At 40.6% G+C, this 20,981-nt stretch overlaps 1 protein-coding gene across 4 annotated transcripts in view; it reads left to right on the top strand.

Annotated features, from left to right (window-relative positions):
• ITSN1 (intersectin 1) overlaps nt 1-20,981 on the top strand; it is a 197,760-nt gene that overhangs the window by 58,664 nt on the left and 118,115 nt on the right. For all 4 annotated transcript variants that reach the window (XM_060234313.1, XM_060234314.1, XM_060234315.1 and 1 more), the window contains 5 exons: nt 87-247; nt 571-750; nt 1,812-1,905; nt 6,737-6,837; nt 11,303-11,366. In XM_060234313.1, the coding sequence (XP_060090296.1) occupies nt 87-247; nt 571-750; nt 1,812-1,905; nt 6,737-6,837; nt 11,303-11,366 (600 nt within the window). The remainder of the gene's footprint in view (nt 1-86; nt 248-570; nt 751-1,811; nt 1,906-6,736; nt 6,838-11,302; nt 11,367-20,981) is intronic.

Raw genomic sequence — 20,981 nt, 5'->3', positions numbered from 1 at the left:
GTTCAGAGTTTCGAATTCGGAATCTGTCTTTGTTTTGGAGGTGTTTCCAAGGTGATTTTTTTTTTTAAATCAAACATTTTTTATAGGGCTCTTGCAGATATGAACAATGATGGAAGGATGGATCAACTGGAGTTTTCTATAGCTATGAAGCTTATCAAACTAAAACTACAAGGTTATCAGCTCCCTTCTGCATTGCCTCCTATTATGAAACAGCCTCCCCTTGCCATTTCTAGTGCACCAGGATTTGGTAAGAGCAAATGCCCTCCTGATGTTAATTTGTTTAGACTGTATCAGGGTCTTTACATGCTGCTATATAACATTCTTTGCTCGGTTTAAAGTGAATAATTTTCTCTAAAGCAGATCTTAATTATCCTTTCTCAGAATTGCATTTAACAATTTGATGGAACCATTTGTTTTGGAAGCGGTGGTCCTTTCCCCTGGTCATTGTTAGGCTAGTCATAGGGGGTTTCACCTTTTTATTTTCCTTTCAGTCTGCAGCCTGATGTTAAACTTATAATTCTTTGCTTTGTAAATAACGTAAATCAAAGTGTAGATTATCTTTCCTTACAGGGATTGGTGGTCTTCCAAGTATGCCACCTCTTACAGCTGTTGCTGCTGTGCCAATGGCAACCATTCCTGTAGTGGGAATGTCTCCACCTTTAGTATCTTCTGTACCTACAGCAGCTGTACCCCCTCTTGCCAATGGAGCACCTGCTGTTATTCAACCTCTGCCTGCTTTCGGTCATCCTGGTATGCTTGAATTTTTTACACTAGTTTGCTGATTGTTTTGCAATTCTTTGTGTAGCTGAAGTTCTAGAATGTACAGTATGAATGCAAACCTTATAATATTAAAGCTCTGAAAGAGAACCAATTTTAATATACTTTTAAAATTCATTTTTATGTATTAGAAAAATTGCAGACATAACCATGAACAAACGTAGGTCTTTCCTAAGTAGCAGGATTACTTTGCCTCCTGAATTGGTAATAGTGCTGGCCACATAGGTCCTTGATAGACTCATAGAGTTGGAAGGGACCTCCAGGGTCATCTACTCCAGGCCCCTGCACAATGCAGAAAATTCACAAATACCTTCCCCCACACTCCAGTTAGCCTGCTCCATGTCCAGAAGCCGGCAAAAAAAAAAAACCCACCAAAAAACCAACCTTAGCAATGATGCAACCCTTCCTGCTCTCTCATGAGCTGCTCAAGTTCGCAGAATCAGCATTTCTGTCAGATGGCCATCTAGCCTCTGAAAATCTCCAGAGGGGGAATCTACCACCTCCCGAGGAAGCCTGTTCCACTGAGGAACTGCTTTATCAGGAAGTTCTTCCTAATGTTTAGCTGAAAACTCTTGAGTCTCTGTTTCAGAGAGAAGGACAGGGTATAAATATGCAGTCTTCTTCTTCTTCCAGCCTGTCAAGATCATCCTGTATCCTCACTCTGTCTTCTACTATATTTTCTACTCTCCCAGTTTAGTATCATCTGCAAATGTAATAAGCATTCCCTCTATTCTTTCATCCAAATAATTTATAAAGATGTTAACAAAACAGTTCCCAGGTCAGATCTCTGAGGCACTGAGAGATTTACGTAGCTTGTCATTGTAGTTTATTAAATGGACATGTTTGCTAATATTAATCAGTTTAAGTGAATTTTAATGTCCTTAAATCAAAAGTTCAAAATAAAATGGGAGCAGCTACTGTTTGCTGAATGGGTGGGTCAGTACATGATGTGGTTATTGGGATTAATCACCTACCATCAGCTGACTGACTGTACTTAACCTTAATGTGGTTAAAATGTAATTTTTGTGTTTCAGCCACATTGCCAAAGAGTTCTTCCTTCAGTAGATCTGGTGCAGGTTCTCAGTTAAATGCAAAATTGCAAAAGGCGCAATCTTTTGATGTTACTGGGTAAGTGTGTCTGATTTTCTTTATGTAGTTTGGCCACTTTGTCATAGATGGCAGTCCAACAGCTACTTGAGCACAGATACCCCATTCATTTTGAGGGAAGTGGCTACTTGCAAATATGCAGTTTAAGGGATGTGAGCTTGGAATATAATGGTGTAATTCAAAATAATGAAGTGTAAAATTAGAAGAATGCATTTCTGTCACAGTCAGAGATGTTTGTATGTAACCATAATTATGTACATACTGAAAGACATATCATATTGCACATCCCATCCCTTTTCATGTTGCAGAAAGATGTACCTAAAGATTTATTATACAAAACTGGTAATGTGTGCACTGTCTTTAATTGTGAATTCTCAGCTGTTTTAAAAAAATCGTTTTCACTGTTCAGTTTCTAGATGGTGCCCACGTTCTGCAATTTGCCATTGCTGTTTGGACTAAGCTCTGAACCATTGCTTTGTTAAAATTGTTGTCTTTCCTCCATTTCTGTTTTTAGCGGCAGAACCTCTCTGCATTCATGTACTCTAGATTTCCATGTTTTCCTTCTTATGCTTGTCATTTTACTTCCTCCCATGCATTTATTTTAAAAAATCATCTGCTGTGGCAGTGTGAGCTAGTTACTGGTTTCCTCTGATATTGTACATGGTTTATTGTTAATGAAGAATTTTGCTTCTATCAGTTACAACATGGATTCTGGGGTTTGGGGAATATCTAAACTTTCAATAAGAATCTCAACGGCAGCTAATAAAAAAAGGAAAAATAAACATTATATCACAATTTATTTCTAACGGTATTGCAATAAACTGATTAAAACAGACATTTCCTATTTTTATATAGGAACACCTAAAGGTGTACTTAGAATTTTTCAAAGGATAGAATAAAAAGAAAAAAAATGGGAAGAGGGAGGAACATCAGTTTACTGTGCAAATTGTGGTATGCACAAAGTTTGATAAATACAAAGTGATACCTTTAGGAAGGTGTTGGGTAGAGTGCCCAATGCAGATGAGCCTGCCCCTAATTTGCCTTAGTTAACACATACCTTGCATTCTGGCTTTCCCTGGGTCTTCAACTTTGAAGGAGAAGAATGTTTATAGTGCTCAGATCTTTTTTCTTCTGGTGATTTCTGTCACATGCTGCCTTGAGTGGGAAGTCATACTTCCTCCTTAAACACCTTCCCAGCCCTGTTTTAAACGTGTGCAATGTCTTGCATTGGCAGTAGGCAGGTTGCAAGAACTGCCTTAGACATTGGGCTCTCTTCCCAAACCTGGCCCTTACACCACTCCGTCTCCCCCCTGTGGCCATTGATCACCTGAGGAGATAGCATGACTCCAGAAGGCTCTGTTGCATCAGTAACCTTTTCCCCTGCTCAAAGGGGCAGGGTGTTGAGTTTCCATTTCTGGATTAAAGAAATTATATATGACTGGTTTTTGCTCTGGATTCAGGCTGAGACATAGCAGAGATTACATTAGTAGCTATGATAGACAATTCTAGTCTGATTGTTGCAGATTTCTTGAGGCAGTGGTTTGTAGCTTGGGTGTAGCTCCAGCTCCATGACTTACACTATACCCTCTCATAACACTAAAACTGGTACTGTCTAATGAAATTTATTTGTGTAGTTTTTAGACAGTAAAAGGAAAGTATTTTTCAATCACATAACAAAATTATGGAATTTGCTGTTAAGAACTGTGGTGTTAACTGTTTCTGCATGAGCTCGTTAAGTGAAACATCTGCTTAGTGTAGTCTCCCTGGTTATATTGACCTGACCACCATCTCTTTCTTTCTAAACCAATTTGGCAGTGTCAATGGTATATCTGAAGAAATGCTTGGACTCTGGAGAATGTAATGGGCTGGTCAGGGTCTAAAAAAATTGAATGGTATCTCATGCTTATTTAAGGACAAAGTTTGCCATTTGCCGGGAGTGTTTTCTTCATTTCCTTTGGTGCACAAATGAACCCATTTTCTAAGAGTGAGGAGCTGGGTGTGTTCATTCATACTATAGTAAACCTTTTAATTTGTTACTGCTGTATTATTTCTCACTAAATGACAGTTAACCCAGAAGCTTCAGTAGTGCAAAATGAAATACCTTATCCATTGTCAAGAATAAACTATTAAAGTGATTAATTCAATATTGACTTGGTTGCCTTCAGAATTCTAAGTAAAAGTCATTATGTTTGTTATAACCTATAAAGGCCCAGGTCCAGCATATCTTAGGTACCTCCTTGCTCATATGAATTGCCCTATCCTTGAAGATGAATAGCGAACATTTTGTGTGGGGTACCTCAGCCTCACTAAGAACATATAAAGGTGGACTGAAGTAGGACATTGGTGGTAACAATGGCAGGCTCAGTCCAGACTTTGGCCATTTTCCAGCAAGTTATTTTACTCAGATTCAGTGCTTTTCAAAAGTCTCTCCCCTCTTCCCCACAGCATCATTGTGTATCCACGCCCCCCCCCCCAAGTTTTCCCTAGTTTTTCTCTGATCTTTCCCAGACCTGCTTTGCTGCAAAGCCTGAAGAGCTGCCATGTGGGTTAGAAGGTTTAGATATTCCTGGCCCTACTCTAGTAGGGTGCCATGTCCCTTCTCCCTACATCAATTGTTTGCCATGGGGAGGGAAGATTTTTTTAAAAAAATGTTCTAAATTGACCATTACTGGGGAACTGGGGCAGGGAAACTACAAGGAAACCTGCCATGTTCAAGTCCCACTGCTGCTATGCTGTATTGACACCTGCAGCAGCAACAAGCAACTACAGAAACATGTCCCCATGTGGAAATACAATTTATCATTACTGTAGTCAAGGTAGCTTAACTATGGTTTGAGTGATGTCTGAATTCACTGTTTTGTGATCAGTTGAGGAATCAGAGTTTGAAGTGAATTTATAAACATTGGTTTGTGCTAACCAGTGGTTCACAAATCTTGACTAGCCTTGATAGCTGGCCAAAAATTGTATTTGCCACTGAGTGCCATACTCAGTTCCATAGGTACTCCAGTTTTCTCCAAGGCCAAGGGGAGTAGTGACTTATTCCTGTTGCATTGAGCTTTGGTGTGGTTTAGGGAAAAAAGCAGGCGCACACCTCTCTGATGCTTAGAGCAATGTCAGGAAAATGTCTTGCTCTTTTCGTGGTGTTGAGGTGAATCCAACCATAATTTTTAAAAAGCATGCTGGCCATCCGTAAGCTGTTGAGTGCATTTTGTGGGCCTTTGACATTAACTGTGATTGGCATGATGTCGGAATTCTCTGGCATCATTCTGGAATCTAAGAGAAGCTAAGTTCTCTAAGCTGTGCCTTGGAAAATCTGGACCTGGCATTGCAAGCCATAGTGAAATGGCTCAGGCAGAGTCGACTGAAATTGAATCCAGCGAAGACAGAGGTTCTGTACCTTAGTCGCGGTGGCCTAGGTAGAGAGATCCCTTTGCCAGCCTTTGATGGGATGCCACTAGTGCCAGCATCGAGGCTTAAGAGCTTAGGGGTGCTCCTGGAGCCTTCATTAACAATGGAAGACCAGATAGCAGCCACTTCCAAATCTGCATTTTTTCATCTTAGGCTGAGAAGGCAGTTGGTTCCATACCTGGAGCGTAATGACTTGGCAGCAGTGATCCATGCAACCTCAAGAAGGCTACTATAATGCCCTCTGTATGGGGCTGCCCTTGACTCAACTTCGGAGGCTGCAACTGGTTCAAAACGCAACAGTCAGGTTGTTGTTGGAGCTACCTGTACGGGAGCACATCCAACCTGTGCTGGAAACGTTACACTGGTTGTTTGTGACATTCCAGATTCATTTCAAGGTGCTGGTTATAACCTTTAAAACCCTATATGGCCTGGGACCTGTCTACCTTCATGACCGCCTTTCCCCATATGTGCCCCAGAGAGCATTATGTTCAGGGTCCCAAAATCTCCTTCAGATTCCCGGACTGAAAGAAGTTAGATTGTCCACCGCTAGAGCCAGAGCATTCTCAACAATAGCACCCACTCTGTGGAATGCTCTCCCTGAAACCATCAGGGCCCTGCGGGACTTGCTACAATTCTGCAGGGCCTGTAAGACCGAACTATTTAAGCTTGCCTTCAATAATTAAGGGGAGGTAGCAAATGTCCTACAGCACTGACAGTCCCACTGGACAAATATAGATATTGAGAAACACCAACGTGCATCTTGGATTTTATGGTTAATATATGTAAAATTGATTTTATTGTATATTGTTTTTTTAGTATTCTATGTGGTTTTTAACTGTTAGCCACTCTGAGCCCGTTTTGGGGAGGGCGGGATATAAATCTGATAAAATAAAAACAAATAAAATAAGTTGTGCCACACTCTGGAATGCCACGTAAGGCCTGCCTGTTGACATTTTTACATATTGTCTAGGTGTTGTCTTATTGTTTGATCATACTTTATGTGTTGCTAGCGTATTATAGCTGCCTGTATTATCTTCGATAATATTTATTTTTTCAGTGGCAACTGATTTAACTTTTGATTTTCTGTTATTAAAAAAGCCAAAAGCAATGCACAACAAACTCAGTTCAGAACAAATTAAGATAAAGAAAAATGGGGCACAGGGAAAGAAGGGACAAGCTTGAAGGCTGTATGGAGTGTTTGTATAGTACATGTGCATGTTTATGGAGAGGTCAGCACCAAAAGAACATAAGAAAAGCCTTTTAGGTGGATGAGAACTTTTCTTTGGAAAAACATGTTGACTTTGGCAAGCTCATTTAATAATTTTCAGTGGTAAATAAAAGCAATTGAGAAGCTGTTAGAATTTTTTAAAACCATAACTGTTTTTACTCAGTTGTGTTTTGATTGTAAGAATGTAATTCCTTGTTTCTTCTAAAATAATTCTAGTACATCTCCTGCAGCAGAATGGGCTGTTCCACAGTCATCAAGATTGAAATATAGGCAGCTGTTCAATAGCCATGATAAAACAATGAGTGGACACTTAACAGGTATTAGAAAATGCTTTTGTTTAAAATAATTAATTTTAGAATTGAGGACTCTGAAATAAATATGATTGATGATGTTTTAATATCATGGTTAACAGGATAAAATGTGCACTTTGAAGTCTTTAGCTTTATCATCTACTTATTAGGCAAACTTAAGTAAGCCCCTGATTTCTTAGCACATACACTTACCCTGGTAATACAGCAGTAGTGAAACTGGCATCCATTTGCAAGTTTGTTTTGGGAATCACTGAAGGTGATTATAATACACACTGAAAAGTGCTTTCAAATGCCAAAGTATGATGTCTCTTTGACCAGAATAGCTGCCTCAGCAAGATCATGTTTCAGAAAGGTCCCCCAGAGTATATCTTTGGTCATTAGATGATAATCCTATAGATCAAGTTTCAAGTTTTAGATATCTGGGGTATACTTCCAGGCAAATGGTGCAAGATCATGTAATATGAATGCAACTTTTTAAAAAGGCTAACAGGAGCATGGGAGCAATCCAAAATTTTTTTTGACACGAGTGTGGCAGATGCGTAATAGCAGCCCTCAGGTTGTTTAAAGCCAAAGTATTTAATCAACTTACATATGGTGCCCCAATTAATAGCACAGCAAAACACAAAAGGTTGGAAATTGTTCAATTTAAATTTTTGCATTCAATTCTTCAGATACCTCAGGGCATTCCAAACTCCTTGATTCGGATAGAAACAGGTATGATCTCAGTGGAGGCGAGACTTTAGATCATGACCATACAGTATTGGCTGAAATTAATCGTTTTCCCGACAAGACTGACAAGCTTAATCTTCCAAGATATCTCATATATGCTCGGTCTCCCAGGATCTTCTGATAGTCCCCGGCCCCAGAGATGCCCGTCTTGCTTCTACCAGGGCCAGGACCTTTTCAGTCCAGGCCCCAACCTGGTGGAATCAGCTCCCTAGGGAGATCCAGGCCCTACCTGGCTTGTTGGCCTTTCGTAGGGCCTGTAAAATGGAGCTGCTCCGCCAGGTTTTCAGATGAGGCAGCGGGCATCTATCTACTAGATCGATCGGCCTCCCCCTACTGCCTTACTGAACTACTACTATGTTGTGATACCATCTTGTACTAAATCATCTGCTGCCATGTTATCCTGTTGTATCATCTTGTTGCACCTTACTGAATGTTGAGATGGGTTTTACTGTGATTTTATTGTGATTTTATCTTAAACTGATGTACTCCGGTCTGAGCCCCAATGAGGGAATGGGCGGAATATAAATAAACAAATATAATCATCATCATCTCGGTTGCACCATAGCTTAGGGTCGTAGAGGAAAAACTTCCCTATTTTGGCCTTACAAAACAATATCTTAGCTCTCTTACATACAATAAAGCCAGAGAGCTGGTGAAACAGAGAATATCAGATATTACCAGACAGAATTATCTTAATAGTGCCTCGAAATGGTATGCTCCTGTAGAACCGGTTAACAGGATAGCACCCATGCCATACTTATACCAGCTGGAAAATAATGAGTACAGGAGAATTTTGAGGTGGAAGGCCCTCTCTTTTGCAGTCTTGGAGGGAAGATATAACAAAATACCTTTTGGAGATCATATATGCCCTTGCTGTAATGAAGGGATAGAATCTTTAGTGCATATCCTGTATAATTGCAAGGTGTACAACATTCACTGCAATCTTTGCCTATCACTCTTTTCCTGCAATCTTGCCTATCACTCTTAATCAAAAAATGCAATGACTGAAGGATCTTCTGAATGATAGGAACCCTATGGTTATACTCAAATTAGCTAAATTTGGCTGGCTTGCCACCAGAACTAGAAAGTCACTCATAGCTCAGAAGGGTAATAGATACATATTCTATCTTTCTTAGTTGGTAGCTTTTAAAATGTTTAATCCCATTATAAACTGTATGTATGTTTTTATAATTGATTATAGCAATTTTACTTCTGTTCTCTCAGCATAATTTATATGGGTTACTGTAACCAACATTTGTTTTATCTGTATTGTTTTTGCTGGCTTCTGCTGTGAATAAAGTTGACTATCAGAAAGAATGAACTAACTTCTGTTTGCATTCTTTCATTTGACTGCTAGATTGAAAATATCAAATGCGATTTGCTGGCAGAACCAAAGTGGTTAAGGGTATAAAAATTTTCTCTTCTTTTTAAAGGTAATGCAAGGACAAGGTAAACAAGAGCAGGGGTGGCCAAACTTCTTTAACATAAGAGCCACATAGAATAAACGTTAGATGTTTGAGAGCTGCAAGACATGAATAGCAGATGTCTGACAGCCAGAAGGAAGGAAGGAAGGGAGGAAGGAAGGGAAGAAAGGAAGAAAACAGGGGTGGGAGGAGGGAGGTAGAGGTAGAAAGAATGCAACTTTAAATGCATTCTCCAAGCCACTGGCTGGCTTAGATAAGTGATTTAAAGGTACAAATGCCTTCTCCAAGCTGACTAATGGGGCAGTGGGGGCTTCAAGAACCACACAATATGTGTGGAAGAGCCACAGTTGGCCACCTCTAGCCCTAGAGCCTGCTGCACTTAGGTACTTGTAGTATACAGATTGGCTCGGTATAAAGAAACTGCAGCAACACAGAGCAGCCTCCTCACTCCATCCCAAGACCATGGACTACTTATGCTCCAAGCTAGCTGGTTTGAGGGCATCATACCATTATAGAAAAGTCATAAAACTGTCTGATCTATGGGAAAGCAAACATGGCAATTGCCTTCCCTTTTCATTCATCTCTGTTATTATTGCTAGAGCTGCCTATTACTCAATGGACTGTTTTTATTTCAATGCAGAGTGAATATTTTTTTTTTAAAAGAAACGTACTCAGGATACATTTGTGTGCTAAAAGCCTCTTGCCAGCAAAGGCTAGGCAAGTTCCAAATTCCCATTGATTGTCTGAAGGTGAGGTATAGAACTGGTGCAAATGGAACAGATCTCGTTTACCTTGTCCTTACATTACCTTTAAAAAAAAAGAGAAAACTTTTATACCCCTTAACCGCCTTGGTTCTGTCAGCAGATCACATTTGATAATATACTTTGATTCCATAACTATCCAAATAAGCTGTTGGTTTAGGGTGGTCACTATCTGTGATAGAAGGCTGATTCATGTTTTGGGGTCAGCTTGACCCAGTTACTAAAGTCATGTGCTAACCACATAAGTCATTTATGTCTATCATAAATCAATCACTGAGGGCACCGTTCCTCATAGACGGGGCAATCTATCCTCTGCTTAAAAAACAAACAAAAAACCTAGAAGTGTGATGTGGCCAGTTATCACCCAGTCTCTTAATTTGCCGTTCCTGAGCAAGATGATTGAGACAGCAGTGGTGGACCAATTCCAGGTTCTCTTGGATAACTTATAAGCTTTTCAGTCTGGCTTCAGGCCAGGCTATGGGAAAGAGATAGTGCTGGGGGCTTTAGTTGATAATATTGTTGAATGTAGACAAAGGCCATGCCTCTTTGTTGCCTTAAACTGATTTATTTGATGCCTTTGATACAGTAGGCCATGCTAACATGTGGAAATGTTTGGAGAGAGAAACAGATATTGGGAAATGTCCTTGTATTGGTTTAAATTATTTCTTATAGGCATGACTCAAAGGGTTATTATTGGAGACCAGCTAACATAGTTGAGGGAGCTTCTGGGAAAACTCTATGGTTTTCTCGGATTCAATATGGGAGGAAAATTCTATGGTTCCCACAGGGGACATTTTTATATAGGACATACGGCTGCATTACACCAGAATGATTCAGAAAGACATTTCAATTGAGGGAACAGAACTGTAGACTTTACTACTAATATGTGTTGCTATATGTTGTTATCTTGTTCTTGCTGTATTATATTTCTACTTGTTTTGCATTTTTGGAATTGGGTATCATTTTTTGCATTGTTTAATAAGTCATGTTTAATACTTATGACTTATTTCAGATTTCTGTAATCCAATCCTATTACATTGTTGATTAGATCTCTCCTCATCCTGTTGATTGTACTGGTTTATATTATATAATTTACCTTAAGTCATAGTGAGAAAGGCAGACTATAATTATATGGCAAATTGTGTGTTGGTACCCAGTGTATGTGATGAAAACATATATAAAGAATGCTATCCCATGTTTATGAAGACTGCTATCTCATGTAAGTGCATACATAGGTACACTCCACATTTTTATATCTAAAATAAGACCATATATAGTTCTGAGAACTAAATGCTGTATAAATCTGCACTCATTCATTTATACAGCATCTCCATACCAGTAGTTAGCCGTGTTCAAAAATGAATATAGGGAGAGAATATAGTAACTTTCTTGATTTCTCACGAAACTTGAGTGCCTCTAAAGAACTGATATGCTAGCACTACTGTTTACTGTAAATAAATCATATGAGCCTTATTCCATGTGGTTGTTTTGAAAGTTGTGTACTAAAGACTAAATCTGTGTTGTATATTACATGTTTTGATACTTCTAATTCATTAGGTCCACAAGCAAGAACTATTCTTATGCAATCAAGCTTACCACAAACCCAGCTGGCTACAATTTGGTAAATATTTCTTATATTACTTAGTCTTCTAGTCACCTTTAATTCACTTTAATTTATTTCTCATTTGTCTTTTCGCAACAAAACTCATTGTGCACTCCAGAGTGTTCCCTATTGGGTTGTATCTATCTAGTCACCAACAAGGTGCTGGTGGGTGTCTTGAGGATCTTCTTCAACACATCAATCCCTTTTTAATTTTTTTTTATTTTAGAAAACAGTGTGATAATATAAAGAGAATTCAACCGGAGTATGTGATGTAATTGTATACATTAGAAAAAGTATATATGCAAAAGAAAAGTGTATATGCAAAAAAGTTCAGTCTTGGAAGCCCTACAGAACTGTGATGGGTTCTCGGGAAGCACATTTCACCACGTAGGAGCTACTACAGAGAAAGCCCTGGTCCTGGTGGTAGTTAGTTGGGCTTCCTTCAGCCCAGGGATTAAAAGCTTGGATCCTGAACACAGAGCTCTCTGGGGCACATGTGGGGAGAGGTGGTATCGAAGGTAAGCAGGTCCCAAGCCAAATGGGGCTTTAAAGGTTAAAACCGGCACCTTGAAATGAATCCAAAATGCCACAGGCAGCCAATGCAGTGTTTTCAGCACAAGTTGAATATGCACACATACAGGCAGCTCCAACAACAACCTGGCTGCTTCTTTCTGCACTAGCAGCAGCTTCCAGATTTGAGATAAGAGCAGTCCCCTGGAGAGGGCATTACAGTAGTCTATTCTCGAGGTGACTATAGCATGGATCACTTGCCAGGTTGCTGCACTCTAGGAAAGGGACCAACTGCCTTATCTGCCTAAGGTGAAAAAAAGTAGATCTGGCAGTGGCTGACACCTGGGCCTCCGTTGTCAATGAAGGCTCTAGGAGTACCCCCAGACTCTTAACTTTAGACGCTGCCCCATCGAAGGCCGGTAGGGGGACTTCTCTTCCCAGACCACCACAACCCAGGTGCAGGACCTCCATCTTCACTAGATTCAGTTTCACTCAACTCTGCCTGAGCCACTTCATCATGGCTTCCAACGCAAGGTCCAGATTTTTCAGGGTGTAGACAGACTGGCCACCCATCAATAGAGCTGAGTGTCATCCATATACTGATGGCATCCCAGCCCATATCTCCAGACAATTTGGGCAAAGGGACGCATATAAATGTTAAGCAGCATCATGGAGAGAACCACCCCTTGAGATACCTACCTCGTAGCAAGAGGCTACTATATCGCTGATTCCAAGGATGGGGCAGATTTGAAGGATATAAAAACTACAGGCCAATCTCACTGTTGAATGTGGATTATAAGATATTTGCTTCAATTCTTACAGGCGACGGACCTGGTGTCATCCATGGCGACACTGGGACTCTCCCAATATGTAACAACTACCACCCAACAGGCCGGGCACACGCTGGATTTGATCTTTGCGGTGGGAGTCTTTGCGATGGACCAGATTACTGCTGAGGCAGTGCCATGGTTGGACCACTATGCCCTGAAGGCCCATATGGTTGTGCCGCCACAACCCTGTTTAGACGGTGAGCATATTTTGGCTCGCCCGCAAAGCCAGATGGACCCTATGCAGCATCAAATGGCTCTGCAGGATCCTTGGCCCCCTGGCGACTCGCTGGATGAACTAGCAGAGATGTGGCATCAACAACTCTCCACAGCCATCAACGAGATCACTCCCCAGTGCCTTTTTCACTGCCATTCACGGAATTGCAGCTGATGAAACAGCAACTAAGACGGCTAGAGAGGCGATGGCAGCGCACCCGTGACGAAGCAACAAGAACATCTTATAGACTGTTTATGAAGTCCTATGAGATGGCAGTTAAGGCTGCAAAGAGGGCTTACTTTGCAACCCAGATTGCATCTGTGAATTCTCGCCTGGCCCAATATTTAGAACAATTCGGATGCTTACAAACTTGCCGCAGAGCAGAACAAATTATAAGGAATTGGAAATTGGCTGTGAGGCTTTTGCTGATTTTTTCACAGATAAGGTCCTGCTGCTCCACTGTGATCTCTCCGCCAACCTTGATACCAGTGAGTGAACTTGAGGCCCCAAGCGCGTCTTCTGGTTTGATCCTGGACCATTTCACTCCACTCAGCTTGGAGGAAGTGGACAAAGTCCTTTGTACTGTACATCCCACTACCTGCAATCTGGACTCGTGTCTCTCCTGGTTGATACATGCTTGCTAGACAGAATTGCGAGCCCCGTTGTAGGTGATTATCAACAGGTCCCTGATTGAAGGCCCCTTAAGGAGGCAGTGGTATGCCCTCTCCTCAAAAAGCTATCTTTGGACCTGGCCGTATTGGCTAACTACTGGCCGTTGTCGAACTTGCCCTTTTTGGGTAAAGTCATTGAGAGGGCAGTGGCAGTACAGTTTCAGGGATTCTTGGATGAAGCTTCCATCTTAGACCCATTTCAGTCTGGCTTCTGTCCAGGCCATGGGACAGAGACGATGCTGGTCACTCTCATGGATGATCTCTTGAGACATCTGGATCAGGGCGGCTCGGGAGTGCTGTTGTTGTTAGATCTGTTGGCTGCGTTTGACACTGTCTTGCTGCCTCGCCGACGTGGGGATTCAGGCGTCTGCCCTTCAATGGCTTATCTCTTTTCTCCAAGACCAAGGACAAAGGGTGGCTATAGGGGAGCAGTCATCCCAGAGGCATCCTCTTATATGTGGGGTCCTCTCCCCGATGTTGTTTAACATCTACACGCACCCCCTTGCTCAGATTGCCCGAAGATTCGGGCTGGGTTGTCACCAGTATGCAGATGACACCCAGCTGTATCTATTGTTGGAAGGCCAGTCCAGCTGCGCCCTGGAAGGTCTGGACCTGGCATTGCAAGCTGTAGTGAAATGGCTCAGGCAGAGTCGATTGAAATTGAATCCAGTGAAGACAGAGGTCCTGTGCCTGAGTCACAGTGGCCTGGGTAGGGAAATCCCCTTGCCGGCCTTTAATGGGACGCTATTAGTGCCAGCGTCGAGGGTCAAGAGCTTGGGGGTGCTCCTGGAGCCTTCTCTGACAATGGAGGCCCAGGTAGCAGCCACTGCCAAATTCTCATTCTATCATCTTAGGCAGTTGGTTCCATACCTGGAGCGCTACGACTTGGCACCAGTGATCCATGCAACGGTCACCTTGAGAATAGACTACTGTAACGCCCTCTACATGGGGCTGCCTTTGACTCAACTTCGGAGGCTGCAACTGGTGCAAAACGCATCCAGGTTCTTAATGGAGCTAGCTGTACGGGAGCACATTCAGCCTGTGCTGAAAGCGTTACACTGGTTGCCTGTGGCGTTCCGGATTCACTTCCAGGTGCTGGTTATAACCTTTAAAGCCCTATATGGCCTGGGACCTGTCTACCTTTGGGACCACCTTTCCCCATACGTACCCCAGAGAGCACTGCGTTCAGGGTCTGAAAATTTCCTTAAGATCGCTGGACCGAAAGAAGCTTGATTGACCAGCACTAGAGCAAGAGCATTCTTGGTAATAGCCCCAACTTTGTGGAATGCCCTCCCCAAAAACATCAGGGCCCTGTGGGATCTGCCACAATTCTGCAGGGCCTGTAAGACCGAACTATTGAAACTCGCCTTTGATGGTTAGAGGGAGGCGGCTATTACCTTCAGCCTCGACAATCTCACTGAACTAATATAATGGCAATCAGAAGCTTGCCATCTTGGATTTTTTATATGTATGGAAATGTTTTTATTTATTTAATTTTAATATGTTTGTAAATTGCTATTGGGAGGGTGGGATATAAATCTGATAGATAAATAAATAAATAAATTCTGGCCCAGCGTCTGAAGGAAGTTTTATCGTCTTTCATACATCAAGATCTAGCAGGATTTCTTCCAAAAAGATATTTGAAGGACAGTGTCATAGCAATATGCAGCATTGGAATACTATGAAAGTCACCCAGGGAAACAATTAGAACTAATCTGTCCAGATGCTGAGAAGGTCTTTGACAACATGAGCTACAGCAATGCTACAACAGTTGAGTATGGTGGATTGCGGTTAGAGCTGTTTAAAAATTATACAGGCCATATACTCTTCTCAGAATGCAAAAATCATGGTAAATAGAGAATTATCAGAAGCAATTACTATTGGAAAGGGGACTAGACAAGGTTGACTGCTATCATCACTGCTCTTTATTTTATGTTTGAATACACTGAACAATCAAATTAGAGAGGATTCAGATATCAAAGGCACCCTGATTAAAGGGGAACAACATAAATTGAGAGTGTTTGCAGATGATCTGGTGTTTATCCTAGACAAACCATTGGACTCTATTGATTTTTTGATGAATAAGATTAATCAGTTTGGCCATTGGGCAGGATTGAAGATAAATTATGGAAAAACAAAGTTCGTAGCCAAAAATATGAATGCAGATCAAATACATCTATTTCAAGAAAAGTCAGGATTTTCATATGAGAAAAAACTGAATTATTTGGGAATCTATATTTCAAATAAATGTAGTAGTTTAAAGACATAACTATGATAAACTACTTAAAAAGACTTAGAGAAATGGGAAGACTTGAACATATCCTTAATGGGAAGAATACCCACAGTAAAAATGAATTTCTTACCAAGACTGTTTCTGTTTCAAACCATCCTGGTTTTATTATCAAGTACTTTCTTTCAAGAATTGAATAAGATGGTTTGGAGGTTCATTTGGAGGAAGAAGAAACCAAGAATTAAACTAAAAGCATTACAGGACTCTAAAGCCAGAGCAGATATGGATCTCCCAGATTGGCAGTTATATTATAAAGCCTGTGTACTCACTTGTGTAAGAGATTGGGTGTTACTGAAAGATAAAAGACAGTTATATGTAGAAGGGTATGATCTTACTCTAGGCTGGCATGCGTATCTGTGGTATCAAAGACTGGAAGATCACTTTTATTTTAAAAATCATTGGATAAGGAAATCTCTTTACTCGACATGGGCATGGTTGAAGCCAAAGATTTATCAGAAGATACCAAGATGGGTTTCACCAATTGAAGCCTTTACATAACCAAATCCTCTAATGCAAAATAAGATCTGTAGGTACGAAGACTTGTTGAAACAAGACTATCAGTTGAAATCCAGGCAAGAACTTGAGGGTATGAATATTGTTATGAGTTGGTGGTTGAGAACTCAATTGGAATCTTGATATGTTAAAAGATAAAACAACAGGTTTTAGTGTGGAACAATATGCATTTGATAAAATTCTTCTGGGGCCCCAGGAGAAATTGGTTGTGAAAATATACTCATTTACTGCAGATGAGAATGCAAGATGAGACCGAAAAAGATTGTATATTACAATGGGCCAAGAATATTGGTCGTAATATTACTTTAGACAAGTGGAAGGCAGTATGGAAATTTAACATTAAATTGACTAAGGCAACTGCATTTAAAGAAAATATGTATAAGTTGTTTTACAGATGGTATATAACCCCAAAAAAATTATCAAACATGTATGTTAATATTTCAAATAAGTTTTGGAAATGTATGACCCATGTTGGATCTTTTTATCGTATTGGTGGACCTGCAAGATAGCGAAAAGGTACTAGAAGATGGTGCAAGAACTATTACAGAATATATTGAAAATACAGATCCAATTTAAACCAGAGTTATTTTTATTGAACTTATACTCCAATGAATATACAAAAGAGACAAGACATTTAATGGTACATTTTAATACAGTAGCCAGAATTTTGTTCGCGCAGAAATGGAAATTACAACTAGTGCCTACAAAGCAAGAGTTGATTGGGAAAATATTGGAGACAGCTGAGATGGATTATTTGTCTTCATTACTGAGTGGCAAATCTAAAGAAGAAGCAAGAAAAAATTGGGAGCCATTATACGTTTGGTTTGACACTCTTAGCTAATTTTCTGATTAAGACTGTCTGATGTGAAACATAATTATTTTTCACCTACTACTATTACCCGGCATTGTATGTATATTGAGACAGTGATCCAAATTAAGAAAGTTTAAGCAAGAATTAACGATACACAACACTGAGCATTGAGATGGTATGCTGAAAATACAGAAATATGTTATGGTTTTTTGTATGATGAAGGACAGATAGTCATGCAGAATGGACTAGTTTCCTGTCGATCTGTATACTGTTTCTTCTCTATATCCTTTCTCCCCCTTTGCCCCTTATTTCTGTTTGTATGGAAACTTAACATTTTTAAAAGGGAGAGAACTGCCCCTTGATGCACACCACGTATGTGGGTGTCTCCAGGATAATTGCTCCCCTATTGCCACCCTTTGTCCCTGACCGTGGAGGAAAGAGTAAGCCATTGAAGGGCAGACCTCTGAATCCCTGTGTTGGCAAGGTGGCAGGTCAGTAACTGGTGGTCAGCTGTATCAAACGCATCTGACAGAACTTTCTTTCCTTTTTATCGAATTCATAACTTTTTGTAATGGTATCTTCAAAATGTTTGTAATTGTCAGGCGATGGAGACTCAAGGCGGTATTCATTGAGACAATGTAATACTTTATTGGAAACTCATAGCTGGAAACAAAAGTTGAGACTAATACCTGGGAATGGGTGTCTCTTAGTCTTATGGAATCTACATCAAAGTGATATCTAAACAAAGGCACTATTCTCAAAACAACAGGGAGTGATGGTGCAAACTTTCACACGAGAGCTTCTGCTTATCTCGTTGCCTCTGGGAAGATGGTGGCCACCGGTGGTATCTATTAACGGTCACATTCCTTTGCTCCCTTTACAACCTAAACAAAGTTAACACTTCAAACGTCCCCCCTTTGATATGCATGCTAGCTACAATATAACAAAAGGCTATGGGTTAGTATGGAGAGTCCATTTGGTTAGTATTCTATAATTTCAGTATGATAAAGTTACAGAGCCTGACAGTAATATGTTGCTGTTAACCTGGAATTTTATTCTTTTTCATATTTTTATTGCCTAGGAAATTTCTTGAATCGTTATTGTTTTGTTTAAGATTTTTCTGTGTTTTTAAAATGTTCATATTCCAATCTCTGTATTTTTTCCTACTATTATCATGGTTTGTTCTGATTTCTCTCTTTTTTTGCCAGTAGCTGCTAGTAAAATTCCTCTAATAAAAGCTTTGCTTGCTTCCCAAATTGTAGCTGAGGACATTCCTTCCATATTATTTTTTAAAATTATTCAAAATCTTTTTACATTTGCTTACTACATCATCTTGAAGTAAAAGAGCATAATTTAGTCTCTGTCTCTTGACTTTCTGTTCCATTGCCAAACAACTTTGATCTGTAGATATCTTTGGTTGAATCTCTGTTTTGTCTAGGTTTATTGGCAGACTTTTTGGTATCCAGCTCATATCTATTCTTGAGTATGTCTGATGTCTATTTAAAAATAATGTAAAATCTCTACAATTTGGGTGTTTGATCATCCAGGTATCTTCTAATTTCAACATTTCCCATACTGGAATATGTTTTGGGGTAATCTCCCACCGTTAAGATTTCTTGATATATCCAGTTTAGTGTAGTGGTTAAGTGTGGGGACTCTTACCTGAGAGAACCGGCTTTGATTCCCCACTCCTCTACATACAACTGTTGATTCCCCACTCCTCCATATGCAAAAGTGACCTTGGATCAGTCATAACAGTTCTAGAAAGAGCAGCTTCTGTCAGAAATCTTAGCCCCACCTACCTCACAGGGTCTGTTGTGGGGAGGGGAAGGGAAATGAGATTGTAAGCTGCTCTGAGATTCTTTCAGGTACTGAAGGGTGGGGTATAAATCCAATATCTTCTTTTTCTTCTTCTTTGGATCTAGTATTCCATTCATGCTTTTGAAGATCATTACATCCTCATCTTGAAATTCTAGCATAATTTGGAAAAAAATCTCAATAAAATTAATACTTGTTGCTATTTTGTAAACGTTGCCTTCAGGGAGTCTCATTTTTAAGATTAGATATCTTCCATTTGGACCTTTTAAATTCTTTTTAATATGTCTAATTGTGAGTTGTTTATATATATAGCTATATACATATAGCTAGCCTAGTCTGCACTTCGTTTTGAGCTGAAGACCAATCACCATTAATGACTGGATTCACAGGACCTGCCTGGAAAAAAGTCATATGAGTGAGAAGAAAGAGATAGGTAAAATTGCCATTTTCTCCATTGTTTGCAAACAGTTCATTGTGTGGAGGCAGGAGGAAAGGGGCAGTTTATACTCAGTTTTTTTGTTGTTTTAGCACCTGACCCAAGTGACTTTTTTCATGTGGGTCCCATGACTTTCTAGGTAGAGAAGATGGTTAATTTGATACAGTGCATTATACTAGGACTCAACATTAAAATTTTAAGTGAACAAACGTGTATAGCCTGTAAATTGTGCACAGGCCTTGTTCTCTTTAGTACGCATTTCAGTTTTGTGGAAGAAGATTTTCACTAGCAAGTTATTTTCTAGATTTCTGCATCATCCATGAAACTCACTGGTTGATATTGAACCAGTTACTCTCTCTCAACTTGTCTCATGAGGCAATTATTAGGATAAAATGGAGGAGGGGGACAACTATATGTCCTCCAGGACAGAATAAAATAGTGTAATCCTTTATATAATAAAACCCCTTTCATGGTGGCAAAATGGAGCACCCTTATTGGTTGCATCAACCTTTGGCTCATCAAACCGTCAATCAAGAGTACTTGTGTGCCATTAGTTGAGTCTGCTCCTCTCTCCCGCCTGAGTGACTATTGCCTGACAGCCAAGCTGATTCTGTTAGTAAACAGCACCCAGTCTTGGTTCTGGCAGTTTCTGGCTCTCCCTACTTTACCATTGGCTGAGCTGCTTATTACACTGCTTTGCGGAGGACAAAGCCTTTCCTCAGTTGGCTGAGGGATGGAGGAGAAGGGAAAGAGCCAGAGAAAACCTTCTCTTGATTGGCTGAGGGCTCCTCCCTATCTTCTTCTGAAAGGGAAACAGCCAGAGATGGTGGGGGGGGGGAGATGGCATCCTGTGGCAGCAGACCAGATACAGAGATAGAGATAGGGAAAGTGAGAAGCAGAGAGAGACTGAAGTCCTGTGTTTAAGACCAACAACATTATCAGAGACAAAGTGTTGGTTTGAAAACTATCACTAAAGACCTCTGGGGGAAAACTCATTGTGGTCAGTCCTGACTAGGGCTGCCAGTTCCATTTTGGTGGGAAATTCCTGGAGATTCTGTGGTGGAGTTTGAGGAAGACATAGGATTTAGGGCTTCAAAGCGGGGTCTGCCAGACCCAGGCTCTTTCTGTGGAAGCTGACTGGGTGATTTCGGACCAGTCACAGATTTTCACCCTAACTTACCTCACAGGGTTGTTGTGCAGATCAAGGGTGGGGGGAGAGAAGAATGTAAGCTACTTTGCCCCCCCCCAAGACTGTCCTTTTCCTATGTAGAGGCTGCAGAGAGGGGGGAGGCAATGGAAAGCTGAAGTCAGAGGGGCAGATAAAAGGAAGGAGATAGAGTTATCAAATCCAGGTTAAAAATTCTGGAGATTTAAGGGATGGAGCATGGAGAAAGTGGGGTTTGAGGAGGGATGAGTACAATGCCAGGTACAATGCCATACACTGCACACACCCCCAACCAACTGTTTCCTTCTGGGGAACCACTGTTGCCAATCTCCATGTGAAGGCTGGAGATCGCTCAGAATTAAAACTGCTCTCCAG

Source organism: Heteronotia binoei, chromosome 3, assembly GCF_032191835.1.
Source record: "Heteronotia binoei isolate CCM8104 ecotype False Entrance Well chromosome 3, APGP_CSIRO_Hbin_v1, whole genome shotgun sequence".
NCBI classification, from domain to species: Eukaryota; Metazoa; Chordata; class Lepidosauria; order Squamata; family Gekkonidae; genus Heteronotia; species Heteronotia binoei.
This window is presented reverse-complemented; position numbering and strand designations above follow the sequence as displayed.